This window comes from Mangifera indica, chromosome 7 (genome assembly GCF_011075055.1).
Source record: "Mangifera indica cultivar Alphonso chromosome 7, CATAS_Mindica_2.1, whole genome shotgun sequence".
Lineage (NCBI taxonomy): Eukaryota > Viridiplantae > Streptophyta > Magnoliopsida > Sapindales > Anacardiaceae > Mangifera > Mangifera indica.
In genome coordinates, this window is record NC_058143.1 from 16,679,501 (window position 1) to 16,694,482 (window position 14,982).

At 30.5% G+C, this 14,982-nt stretch overlaps 1 protein-coding gene and 1 pseudogene across 1 annotated transcript; one reads left to right on the top strand and one right to left on the bottom strand.

Annotated features, from left to right (window-relative positions):
* Nucleotides 1–1,101: 1,101 nt before the first annotated feature.
* Nucleotides 1,102–4,452, top strand: LOC123220313 (annotated as a pseudogene).
* A 4,185-nt stretch (nt 4,453–8,637) lies between these two features.
* On the bottom strand, nt 8,638–9,637 carry LOC123221929 (transcription factor MYB24). Its single transcript, XM_044644915.1, has 3 exons — nt 9,438–9,637; nt 9,217–9,346; nt 8,638–9,130 (listed from the first exon to the last, which is right to left on the bottom strand). Exons 1-3 carry the CDS (start codon nt 9,589–9,591, stop codon nt 8,674–8,676), a joined length of 741 nt encoding a protein of 246 aa, XP_044500850.1. The 5' UTR covers nt 9,592–9,637; the 3' UTR covers nt 8,638–8,673.
* Nucleotides 9,638–14,982: the final 5,345 nt, after the last annotated feature.

Genomic DNA, 14,982 nt, shown 5'->3' on the forward strand with positions numbered 1-14,982 from the left:
TTTATTTGATGTATACTAAGTTTCTATCACAGTCCTCCCTTCTGGAGCTATAACCCGATAACCTACGGGACTAACAGACCTCTAAACCGATGTCGCAAAGCCGATCACGAATCGATAACTGACTAAAGAATTCATCCCACTGTGTATAAAATCCCCTGTAAAACCTTGCATTAATTTGATAACTGACTAAAATAAGAGATTACTCTAAAAACAGAGAAAGAAAATACTTAGCGACAAGAAGACTTCACTCCCAGAAAATCCTACCATCCAAAAATTAATGATAAATGTATCTCTTTACTCAAAGATAACTGGTTACCACCATGTTATCTCCTCAATTGGCTTATAAAATGAAGTCATAACCCAATAACAAAACCCATCTTCTTCATAAAATTACCACTTTCTTCTCTTTGTTTTCCTTGCATTGCACTTCAATGCTCTCACTGCATTTGAAGCATATGAAACTGATTCAGTGTGCCCAAATGAGCCTCTTGCTTGTCTATTATACGAAATTTCATGGTGAGTTAGATGAATATGGCTAGACAGCCTTGGAAATTGAACAATCATACCAGATGCTATGTTGCATTTTTGTCTTCCATTGAAGAACAATTCAACCCATGTCCATGTGCCATTTGCACCCGCGGGATCTTAAGTGAAATCGAAACTTCAACTTAGTTTTTTGAGAAGAACATGGCATGTGAAATATTATTGGTTAAGAGTTTTGATTTTAAGATTATATTTTGGGATAATATTATTATTCTTAATTAAAACATTAAGATGGTAACCACGCGCACAACACAGCAAACGCGCGTGTTCGTCCCGTACAGAGGAACCCACGTATTGCCAATTTGTCATAATCATATTGTGACTGGACCCACTTAACACTCAAATTTCTGTCCGAAAATCCGCGAACCTAGGAGCGCGTGTTTTCAATTCCTTGTCACAGTGGACCCCTCAAAATCCCACATAGACAACATAACGACATAACTTTCTTTCAATCTGCATCAGGGACCCTCTAATTCTCTCTCTCACAACTGTCAGTCCCTCTATAAATCTTGAATCTTCATTCTTTTTCTTAATAAATTTTCTTCTTTGCCTCAACTTTTGTCTAATGGCAATACTCTTCAATGTATCCTTCTAGAGTTCTCTCTTTCAACCCTCTCTTCTTAATCTTCTCCTACCTCATCTTCTCTTCTTTCACCAAATCTTTTGGAGGGTTTTTGTCTTGTTTCTCATTTTTCTTCTTCTGCTTACTCTGAACTCAAGTTTCAATCTTTTGTTGTTTTTGGTCTAGACCATGGATTACCCACTCATTTGTGTCAATAACTCTTTTGATACGATTAGTCCAAAGGTTCCGAGATTCTGGAATTTCAATGTCAAGCCTATGTTTTGTTCTTCTTTTCCCAGAAATAATCCCATTAATAACAACACCATTAACAGAAGTTTCAAGCTGCCTTTAGGTGATAAGACTAGGCCTGTGTTGAATCCCAACATAGTGAAAACAAGGTCGGGCGAAGTTTCTGCAAGGGGAAGCAAGATGGGGAGGGGAGAGAAAGATGTTAAAAGGGGGTTTAGGGAAGTGGGAATTGTGCAGATGTTGGCTTTGTGTAGGTTGGGGTATTGTGTGCAAGGTTTCGGGGTTTTTCCTTGGCTGGCTCTCAACTTTCACATGGCTCACAATCTTAACTTGCATCCTTCGACTTTGCAGCTTGTGCAGAACTCTGGAAATCTTCCCATGGTGGCCAAACCTCTTTGTGGGATTCTCTCGGATGCTCTTTATATTGGTGGTGTTCATAAAATCCCATATATTTGCATTGGAGGTTAGTATCTTAATCACCTCATTCTTTAATAGTGTTCATCTTCAATGATTTCGTTAATTAGTTTTACCATGCTAAAATTCTTGCCCTTGATTTTTCTTATTTAACTTTTTTGTGTTAGAACTGTAATTTCTTTCTTAATAATTTAGTTTAGGTGGGAGTTTAGGAGAGATTTATAAGTGTTTTGTATTGTCTGGCACGGCCATTTTTATTCTTATCTTTCGTTTTAGTTTTTGGTTCATTGCCCTGTTTTGACTTTGTCTAAGCTAAAGATTCGGTTTGTCTCAGTTCTATATGCAAAAACTAGTGGAAATGAAAACTAAAGGTAGCCAAATTTTTTCTTTCCCTTAGATAACACATTCTTCTCAATTATATTAGTTTGCTTATGAAATTGTCTAACTTTACTGAAGCTTCAAGTTTCAAACCTAGCTTAACATTTAAACAAACTTTATGGATTGTATTATTTGATCTATAATCAGGTTTTATTCTTAAAGTGATACATTTTGACTGCTTTTGGTTCATAGTATTAAGTTCTAGTTGTTTAAGTTAGATTTAGGAATCACTGATATTAAGAAATGAATGATTCCTAATTTGTTCTTTATTTCATACGCTGAAATTTGGTATTTCCTTTCTGATTGACAATTTAGTATTCACCATTTAATGAATTTTGAAATTACATGAGCAATTAAAGTCTTACAAGTTTCAGAGTAGTTATAATTTATTAGTAATCCTGCTTCATTGAAATTCTGATGATATTGAAAATGATTGGTTTTTAGTAGAAATAGAAGGAATATGTAACCTTCTTGTGACTTGTGAAGATTAAAAGAGAATGGGGACTGATTCTCTTCAATAATATAAAGCTTGCCTCATGACCTTATGGGCAAATCGATAAGCATGCCCATAATTGAATGTCGTGGTTATTTAATTGTCAATATGCAATGACAGATTCTCATTGAAATAAATAACTTCAGTCATTTTGCAGATTTTGTCTTGGGGGCCATTCTCATTATGTCCAGTTGCTGCTAAAGCTCTTCCAACCCTGATGGCATGTGTCCTTCTCAGTAATCTTGGAGCAGCCATTGCAGAAGTGGGAAGGATGGTCTTGTGGCTGAGTATGGCCAAAAACACAAAATGGTTGGTCTCCAGTCTTATGCCTTTATGGTTACAGCTAGGGCTGGATTCGAGCCGAGCTCGGCTCGCGGCCAGCTCGGGCTCTGCTCGGTTTATTTATGGGCGGCTCGAGTTCGACTCGAGCTAAACTCGGCTCGTTTTCGGCTCGGCTCGGCTCATTTTTCATATCAAAACGACATCGTTTTGTATATATATGGATCAAAACGACGTCGTTTTGTATAAAAAATTTAAAAAAAAAAATCTACCGAGCCAACTCGAGCTCGATCGAGCCGAGCAGAGCCCGGCTCGTTTCGGGCTCGAACCGAGCCGGGCTCGAGCTCGAGCTGGCTCGGCTCGAGTCCAGCCCTAGTTACAGCTGCTGGTGGTATTCTAGGCAACTTACTAGGTGGATATATCTTACCCAAGGTGCCACCTACAACCATGTTCCTCATATTTGGTGTTCTATTATCTTTTCAACTTACGAACTCGCTATGTGTAAAAGAGATTTCTCTTGGTTTGGCTCAACCATTGCATTATGATGTTCCAAGAAAATCAATTTCAGAAAGTATTAAGGAACAGATGTCCAATTTGGTTATGGCAGTAGGTGAGGAAAGTGTATCCCGTCCTCTTGTGGCTCATAGCATCTGCTGCCATGGTCCCTATTTTGTCAGGTTCAATCTTTTGCTATCAAACTCAATGTCTTCATCTTAATCCTTCAGTAATTGGAATGTCACGAGTGATTGGGCAGCTGACGCTTCTGAAATTGCCAGTACTCTATGACTGTTACTGGAAGAAGGTTCCCTTGAGAAAATTGATTGGGATTGTGCAGGTTTTGTATGCTTCTTCCCTTCTTCTTGACTTTGTATTAGTGAGACAGATCAATCTTCAACTAGGAATTCCTAATGAGGTGTTTACCCTTTGTTTCTCGGGTTTAGCAGAAATCTTGCACAGTTTAAGTTCCTCCCATTTTCAATGCTATTGGCAAGTTTATGCCCACAGGGTTGCGAAGGCTCACTTACTTCTTTCTCAGCTTCAACATTGTATCTATCATCAATTACCAGTGGGTTGTTAGGTATTGGTTTGGGTTCTTTGATAGGAATAACATCTCAAGATCACTCGAGTTTGCCCGTGGGTATCTTGATACTGTTTCTTATGGCTTTGATCCCCTTATTATGGATTCATGATGTTCCTATGGCTCAACCTATCGTTGAGAAGGTAGGAAAGAAGGTATGAGTAAATGAACTCTGAAAAAATAGAAGACTCAGAAAAGATGTGCTGGATTCAGTATTTGTTTATCGCCATGAAACACAGAAATGGACAAGTTCTCATGATTCTGCATCTAGTTTTAAAAACAAGGACCAGTACAAAAGAATCTTATCAGTCTTCTGATTCTCATTTTGTGTAATCTATCTTGAATGATCATCTATAGGAGCTCTCAGGTCACAGTTCTTGTTACAGGTGACTTTTGTGCCAAATTTTCCTGGCCTCGTCTAATGAAGAGGAATGTTTTTGTTTTTGCCACTGTTCATATAATCACTTCACATCCCTGGTTCTCATATATTATATCAAGTTGACCATTCTGTAAACTTCATGAGTATTCAGCTAATGTATGATGACCATGAAGCAAAAGCAGCTAGATGCTTGCAGTGAAAGGAAAAAGTAAACACAATTAAAATAAAAGCTAACAAATTCATTCATGCTTCCTCCTCCTCCTTCTTTCAGCTCCATAAAGATTGCATTTGTTCCGGTTAAGAGTCTTTTTTTATTCGCATTCCAATGCTGTGTCTTCATATTGATAATGTCATATAATTCAATCCATCACCACTTATTTTACATGCTAATATATCAAGAAGTGAATGTTTGCAATGAGAGCGATTTTGAGAATTTCAGAGCTCAAAACCAAGTACTTAAAGACAGTTGCATAATTAACCTCATCCGCTTGCCCTTGAATCTGAGAAGGGGATGATCCTCTGTTTTCTTCTTGTTCGGTGATGCAAATGATAATGAAAGTCGCATTTGATCGAAAGATAAAAACTTGAACTGATCACAAGGCGTTCTATTCAAGAAATGTGGTTATGAAAATCCTATAAACAAACCAGAAGAATGGCGGTGGAAAAAACACTGAAGCTACCAACAAGATGGGCGAAAAAGCAGAGAAATCCCCTGTTTGCAACCGTATGGCTCGACTTTGAGGGGGGACTTTGACAGAGATGAACGAGAGCTGTAATGTTAGTATACATGGCAAGAAGCAGGAATGGGACTGTCAAAACAAGAGAAACATGATATGTGCAAATAATAAACACAAATTTATCTATAAACGATGACATATTATTATATGATTAAGTGATTTTGAATTAAAAATAAAATAACTTCTAATCACATGATGACATGTCTTTATTTGTGTACAAGTTTATACTCATTGTATATGCAAATAATATTATTAATTAACGAATATTGAATATTGAAAAAGTGATATTATATGTATAAATAAATTGTATAATCTATTTTGTATAACATATGTGATAATATCTAATTGAGTGATTTAAAAATGAGAGTCGACAATCATATAATCAATAATGAACTACCACCTTAGTTTATATATAAAAAATTATATAATTTGTCTACCCACGTAATTTTATTCATATTAAAAATTTGATGTTCATCTAAAAAAAATGATATGTGCCTAGTCGAATCTCAAACTCCCTATCGAATTTGGTTTTGTAATAAAATAATATATATAAATAATTTATTTTATTTAATTAACATAATAAAAAAAATAATGAGATATTATTTTATTTAAATAATAAATTAGTATTGTGTATTTCATAAAATATTCATTATATTAATAATATATTAATATTTTTTATGTTGATAAATTATGAAATTATTTAACTAATTTTTTTTCAACTTATTATCTAATTACTAATATTTTTTAAAAAAATTCATGTTACTTTTTCAAAAATTAAGAAATAAGAAAGAATAATATTATAATAAAATAAAAATTATCTCAATAATTTTTAAAATTTAAAGTAAAAGTGATAATATTATCTCATATATCATATATCATATCATAATGATAATAAATAATTATTTAATTTTTTATTATTTGATAAACTAAATAAAATAATAAAAATAATAAAAGATAAATTACAATAAACCAAATATCTCTAATTTTGATATCAGTCTAATTCTAAAATCAATTTTGATTTTTCAAAATGAAATTAAAATCAAAACTGTCTAATTATATAAAAAATTAAATTAAAATATATCTAAAATAAGTCAATTCGAAATGAAAATCAAATATGAACATTATATACTTGTCAATATTGATCGCAATTGAGTATTTTGATCACCCCTACCATGCATAGTCTAATTCAATTTACTTCCAACTTTTTAATAATTTTAAGTCCAATGTGGCCGGCTAACCACACCATATTTAAATAATTAGATAAACATAGATAAAATAAGTCTCACAAATCCATGGATTTTTATATATACAATTTATTATTGATTCTTACTTATCAATAAAAAGGAATAAAAAATAGTTAAGTAGATTCTTAATGACGCACAAGATTTCTTAAACTAAGCATGGTGCAGGGTAATTGAGAGTATCTAGTTCTAATCTCAAAGTGGGATCCTAGATTGATTTAAATAAGTTACTACAACCTTTTTTCTTTTTGTTTTTTTAAAGATCAAATGTTTATTTTCCACCCAAAGTTTGATTAACGAACAAATTCTTACATTTTAAATTTAAATAAAAAAATAAATTTTCACTCATCATTTAATTATGTTATTAATTTTTTTTAGATGTTAAAATTATAAAACTAAACTATCATTAATACTTTATATAAATATTAAATTACTAAAATATTTTTACTAATTTAAAATTTTATTATTTAGACATTTAAAAATATCAAAACTATATCTAATCTTAAATATTGTGTTTTTTTTTTGTAACGAGAAACTCTATCTGAGTCAGATCACCATTTTCAAGATCGAACCAATTACACCTAATAAGATAAATCTTGAATCTAATGACCGACTTCATAACCATTAAATTTGATAAATTAAAAATGTCATTTTGATAAGTCATCAAAAATGACTTGAACTCATATTTTCTTTTACATGAATTTTTTTTTTTTTCATCACTCAAATTATTATTTAGAAGTAAATAGTATTTGTTATTTCATCTAAACCTTGGGTGTGCCCACCTTTTTGGACTCAAACCCAAGGCCAAACAATATGATCTCACGAGAGCATAAACTATTGAGTCCACAGGGAGTTGATTTAAATGTTATGATTTGTTTAATTTTTTTTAGTTGTAATTATCTTTTTTTTTTTAATTTCGGCTCACCCCTAAACATATGTCATTTTAAGAAAAAAGTCTATGCAAAATGGTACTCTTACATTTTGATTTAATGAAATTTATTAATATAAGGGGATGATGGGTGGAAATTTGATTTTAAAAAGTTAAGTAGAAAGAATTTTGATTTGAGCAAATCTTGGTAGTATATTGTTTTTTGGCCAATACAAGGACAAAATCAAAAAGGCCACCAAGGGTCGTACTCCGTAAACTTACCTTTCATGCTTTTTGGTTCTCAACTTACCATAAAGTTTTGATTAACAGATAACAACAAATTAGCTTATCTTAATTAAATTTAATCGAGTATTTCCTATCAAATCGTCTTTATTTTAGCCACTAATACAAGTTAATAATTGTTTCATACCTGAAATCTTTTTCACTTCAGAGTCTTTTATATTTTTTAGTGCATCTATAAAAAAAATGCCTTGCAGTTTACAAAAGACACGTTACTCTATTAAATAAGTTATTCTTTTCGGTTCGATATCCAATTTTTATATCATGTGATATCGAAACTATGATAATCGGATCCCATTTTGATAAATTTAATTAATAATTGCCAAAAGACTAATTTCCACTCAAAGTTAGCTAAAATGATATATTTCCATTCTTTAAGTTTTAAAATATCGAACTCTCATCTATCATCAATTTTTATAATTCTATTAGTGAATTTTATTAAGTAAAAAAGTAATTAATTAATTTTAAGGAAAAAAAATTTATTATCTCTTATGTTTTCTATTTCTGTTTTTTTACCTTAATCCATTTCAATTCTATTTCCCCATTAGTTTTTTTATTTCCTTTTTCAAAAGTTTGGAAGATGAATTATAATTTTTTAAAATATTAATATTGTTTACAAAAAATTTTAGGTGGTTTTCGAAAATTCAAAAAGTTTAATGGTGTTTTTAAAAGTTTTAAAATTTTAATGTACCCTTCGATTGTTTCAAAAATTAAAGTTACGCTTTAAAATGGCCAAAACACTATTAAAGTTGGTTAAATTTTATATATATATATATATATTTTAAAGTTTAAGTAATAAAATTTTAACCTAATAAATATATATTAATAATTTAACATTTATATTAACTATTAATAACTAATTTTAATCAAAAAGTAAGACAATAATTTTTAAGAAAATTAAACAGATTTACTAACAAAATTTATGTAACTTTAATTTAATTAGTAGTGACAAATCAATTATCAGATGAATTTAGCAAAATTTGATCATTTTATTAATTAAAATCATACATTAAGTTCACACCATCTACATCAGTCCAAAGCCTCGGTCAGCTTTCTTTGGGCCTTCTCATTTTATGATGATAAACTACTGAAATTAACTAGTTAAGTGGACACAGATTAATTAAGAACACAAAAGTTAACCCAAAAACAAGATTAACAAAAGGGGGAGACTAAATTGTGCAAACTTGCTTTGCCTGCAGCACCAAAATTGCCATGAAAATCATCCAAGTTCCACAAATTGTCCCACAGAAACTCCTCATTTGAGAGCTCTGTGACAAGTGCATTGCCGCCCAACAACCCTTGTTCTTCAGCTCCCATTTCTTGCCTCGGTTGAGGAACATATGGAGCTCTGTGTTCATTTTCCTCGAGCAAAAACATAACTTTTTTCATGTCCAATTGATTGAGTTGTTTCTGAGGCTGCTGTTGCTCCTGCTGCAGCAGCTGCAGCTGCTGTTGTTGTTGACGGAATTGTTGCCTTTTCAGCAGCCGATTCTCGGCCTTATCGGAGTTCTCAGGAGACATTTTGGCCTTTTTCTTGAAATGGGTTCTCCAGTAGTTCTTGATTTCATTATCAGTCCTCCCAGGCAAGCTTCTGGCAATTGTTGACCACCTGAAGTAATTAAATTGGCTCACTTAGTGATCTAACTTCCTCAAATTTGCTTGAAAGATTAACATAAACATGATCAAAATGTTCACCTGTTGCCCCAGCGAGCATGTAAATCTAGAATTATGCTTTCTTCATGTGGGGTTATCTGCCCTCTCTTCAGGTCTGGCCTCAGATAATTCACCCATCTCAATCTGCAACTCTTCCCATTCCTTCTCAATCCTGTACACCAAAAAACAACCAAAAAGATTATCAATAAAACTGATCAAATTAAAGCATAACTGTAGTTGTTTTAGTTAGAATAAATAAGTACCTGCAAGTCTAGCAACAGAGTTCCATCTTCCTTCACCATGCAATCTGACATATTCAATAAGTAATTTATCTTCTTCAGCAGTCCAAGGACCTTTCCTCCACCCCTCTTCAATGAGGCCCCAACCCAAGTGACCAGCCATCACTCCCCAAGGCATGAATGTAAAGAACAAGAAGCTTAAAGCCTAAAAGCCTTTGTTTTGATTCTTAAAATTCTTAATAAGCTCCTCACCTTGCTATTTTGTCTAGGTGAAGTTATTATTATCTTCGAAATCTATGGCATTTGAGGTATGTGTTTATCGCAAATTTATATATGCGCTCGGCCCTCCTGTTTCAATGAGTCATTTTTTTTTTTTTTAAACAAAAGAAACTTTATTTGAATTGGATCTTTCTTTTAAAGTGAATTTGATCATATTAAACTGGTAAAATTTTATGTCTAATAACTGCTCTTATATTTATTGTACAATATAAGTCAAGACTTTTATCTTAAAATATCGTAAAAAAAAATTTAAACTTTTATTCTCTTATACCTAGAATCCTCTTAATTGACACTCAAATTATCTTGAGGACATTTCATCACTCAATTTTGTGTCCTTTTCAAAATCATCTATATCCGTTTCACTGTTTAAGCTACTTGTTTATCTGTACAACACCATCATCAATTGAGAAAATGACTTGGAAACCCTTTTCACCATCAGGGTTTTCATCCAATTTCCCATACTAAGATACCCATCAAACGGCTGTGATGTTTCTCATAAAGGGGTGTAATGAAGGGCCAATTTGGGGAATTAGACAGAATGTTAAGGCATTGGGTGACATGTTCTAAGACTAAGATGGATAAAAATCCAAATGGAAATTATTTGATTAATGGAAAGGTGAGACAAAAGAGAAACAAGAATCTTATGGCCTTAGGCCACGTATAAACTTGGGCTTACGCATAGGGTCAATGAGATTGCATAGCCCTCAAGCATGGTATGAGAAATAAGACATTAAATAAAACTGGGTGGTGGATTTTTTAGTATGAAAATTACAGAGGGCAAATGAAATTTCTCCAGCTGTTGAGTTTGTCCTCTTCTTTAGGATATTGATTAATGTCATCTCCATTATTTCTTAATAAAATAGGTTTTGTTGGATTCCAAATTGAGTAATGGGGAGATTAATTTATTCCTAGTATTGATTGTTTTGACACATCATTTAGAGAACAGGTGTCATCTTTAGGTCTAGAAACTCTTGTTCACTTGCAGTCTTGTAATTGTTTAAATTTTGTTTAGAGAATTTGATCCTAGAAATTTGGTGTATTTATTTGCAGTTATGAAATTACTCAATAGTTATTTTCTTTTATTCTGTACGTAGTAGAAATGTATAGAACCAAAAGAGATAACAATTTGCAAGGATTATCACTCTATTAAATTACTATAAAAGACTCAAGGTTAGCCCAAGTAGTGAACAATCACGGGTTATTTATAAACGTTCAAGATTCAAGAAATCTCAATATGATATATTATAATAAAATTTATCTCTAACTTATTCTATCTAAAATTACAGGTTTAAATGACTGTAAACCCTCAACCTTTTATCATAAAAGTTCTTCAAGTTAATTTAAAAAAATTACTATAAAAAAATTATTAGATAAACTAAACCATTTTATAATTTACTTTATTCCTTATTTCTTCTTGTTATATAATAAAACTCTTTTTAAACAAATTCATGAAGTGATATATAATGAAATGATAGGTCAGATAAATAGTAATTAGTGACTTAGTATGTGAGTGAAAATTCTTCAACTCGAGGTGATAACTTCCTATATCACATTTATTCTATCTCGTTTTTATATGAGTGAACAATAATTTCATGCTAAATCGAGATTAATCCGTTATCGTTAGTTTCTTTATCTTTAATAAAATCGAATAAAAAGTTAATTTTTTACTTAAACATTCAAGTGATAATTTTTATCTGTAAATATAACTGTTTATATATATGTATGTATAAATATTCTTACGGTGGTAACTTGGCAATTATCCTTCTAGTTGATTGTATAAACCTAATTAAAGTTTTCTAGTCATCTATTGTAATTATTGTATAAACTTTGTCGAAATAGTTTTTCTAAGAGTAAATAATATAACCGTAAACGTAAATTCTCAAACATTAAGTCGAACTAAATTTAAAATGTCTCATTTTATGATTCTCTTTTGTTCTCGTATAATACACATAATTATTTAACTAATTTAAACTATTATCATAATAATTTATTTTGTGCAAAATTTGAAATTATATACGAAAAATTTCCTCAACACTTACATAGAATTTTCCTCTGAATTGTTCGTAGTTCTCGTTGGTGAATTTTCGTCATATCATAAGTAGAAGCAGCAGCCGCGGCAGCCTGTTAAATATATATTTTTACTAAAAATTCTAAAAGAGAATGATGAAACAAAACACCAAATGAATAATGTGAATAACATTAGTTAGTGAGACCACATATATAGACTTTCTAGATGCTTTCCGACTTCAAACTTGTCACAAGATTATTGAAGCTTGAGACTATTTATTTGGTCATTAAAATAATCTTTTTAATTTGGTTATTAATTAATTAAAATTAGAGTAAACAGATCATTAATTGATGTCATTTACAAAAAAAAAAAAAAAAGCTTACTATAAAATTAAAGACAAACCAAATGGTGGTTAATTAATTGGAAGAAGAATCATTTTTTACCTTTCATTTTCATTACTTTTTCTATTTCTTAGCTGTGATCCACAAAAATTATCCCATTTCCATCGACTTTAATTAAACATGAATCATCATACATTCTGGTTACTATTTTGACCTAATTTTGTTGATAATCAACTCTTAATCCCATTACCCTTTATTAATCTCCCTCTAATTATACTTAATTAATCATACTTCCTGTCTAATTATTTCATCCTGTACCAATTCTTCTGCTTCAAACTTGATAAAATAGAAATCAAACACATTAACGTGTTCTTTTACCCTAATCTATCCGTTAAATCAGATTTCATTTGACTGTCGTTATCACGTCAAGTACTTTTTGGTACTAATCTTGAGGCTTTTTGGCCGCACGAATGTGTGAAGAAGACTTTGCCTTGCTATTATTGTTAGTCAATCGGTCAATTAGCCTTTTGGCTGGCAAATATTGGCATCATCCTGTGCTTGTGCTTTTTGCTGTGGTACCAAGCAACAAAAAATATTAGTTTCTGGCATAGTACAAGACAAATATCGTCCCTACATCATTAGTCAAGTGTTCATAGACACTTGAATAAGGGTAAATATGGTAAAAAAATACTACACAGTAGACGACATCGTTTTCACGAGCTTTAAGCATTAGGTAAACAAACACTTTGGTTAATCATGGTGAATGGAAAGTGGAAAGAAGTGGCAGTGGAATTTGATGCAAGCAAATTAAGATGTTTAATCTGGTCTTTTACTACTTGATTGAGGAGACCCTTTGCCTTTTCAATTCCGTGCCTATACACCGTCCTTGATATGCACCAACACCGGCCAAGCGCTGTTCAATTGACAAGGAATCCACATATAACCTGATTAATTAATAATATCATATCGTATAATTAATAATATTCTTTTTTATATATCTGATAAATAAAATGAGAGGTAAAAACAAAAAAAAAGAAGATAAAGGAAAGTACTGATTCTTCTAAAATCATAGTAAATGATTTATAAAAGTTACACAGACGATTTTTTTCTGTCTGTTGCACAATTTGATTCTTGGATATAATATCTTATGCTTAAATTTCAGTTTAATGAAAACATCTTTCATATACTAGTAATAAGACTAACATTATGACGTAATATAAATTCTTTACTAAGAATGATATCATTTACGTCATTACAGTTAAACTCTATATGATAGCTAGATAAACAATAAACTTAAACAAACTCGAGACCATAATAAATAACTAATAACTCTACAAAAATAGACTTGTAAAGTTCTAGTAACCCCATAAAACCATCCATGAATTTACCTGGAAACATAAATGATCATAAAAATAAATATCTTTCACCATTTAAAATAATTCATATGAGGAAAAAATGTAAATCTGTTTATGGAAAATTTTTAAGCTATGAAATTTGCCAATAAAATGCTTTAAAATGGCAATAAGGCATCCTAAAGAGTAATGATGTTTTGGTGCTTTAATTTCTTTCTCACTATCAATTTTGATTGACTTGCTCGATCAATAGCATTTATATGATGTGTAGAAATTGAGGGCTTAATTTTTTGCAATATAATTTCCCTTCTAGAAAGAAACAAAGAAAGGCATCAAATTTAAGTACCAAGAATAAATGTAACTAGGACTTTTCCATTGTTGTTCTTAATTGTGTTTCTTTAAATAGGTCATCCCGACTTTTGCTTGTTTAGATGCCCTATCTTTTTTGGGTAAGATAAACTTAGGGTATTTTAAATTTCTTCGGATGCGTCTACTTTTTCTTCTTTTAATATTCACATTTATTAGAAAAATAAATAAAAAAGGTTTTAGTGTACCATTGTTATAGCCATCAAGAAGAAAGGTGAGTGTAGAGGGTCCTATATCAAATCATTCATTTCTTTAAAAGATGTTCTCTCGATCTAAGAAATTAAAGTTATGTGTCTAATTTGATTTGAATGATAAAATTGAATTAAATTATTTAAAAATTATAATTTGGTTGAATTTAATTTGTTCAATAATTTAGTTTGAATTAATAAATTAAAAATATATATTTTATTATTTAGATTAGGTTTCGGCTATTTTTAATTCAATCTAAATTAAATTATATTTTTTAAATATGTAAAAGTTAAATGAGTATTTTCTACCCAAGGTTTGATAAAATTACATTTGAATAATTTATTTTTTAAATTATTAAAAAGACAAAAAATTCATCATACTATAAAATTCTCCTTTGATTTCAAGGATAAAAAAAATATTTTTATATCTACTAAATAGGGAGAGAGAAAAAAAAAAGGAAGGAGAAAATGTAAACATTCTTAGCATTCATGCGTATTTGTTAGGTATAGCTGCTAAAGTAAAACTACTAACTGTTGGGCCCCCATCTCAAGTTATTGGGCCTCTTGGGCTGTAATTTTATAATCCTTTACTTTAAAAATAATAATAAAACGACGTAACAAAAACGAGTATGTTTGATTTAAATAATTTTAAAAAGAATAATAAAAAATTATTATAAAAATATATTATCTAGAATATCACAAACCATTTGGTACGAATTATTATTCTAATAATCTATATTTTATTATTAAAAAATGAATAAAATATTACTTTAATAATTTATTTTTCATCATTGACGTTATCTTGTCTGATTTATTAGATAATAATAGATTTCAATAATTTTTTATTACTAATCATGATGTCACAATTAATACGTGGGTAATAGGAGTACTAATTTAATCTTAAATATTAAAAAATACTTTAAGGGTGAGTCTGGTTTTGATAATATTTTTATTACTAAAATTGAAAAATTATCTTGAAAATAAATTATCTATAAGATTATTATTTATACATATCAGTTTTTATCAAATATAGTA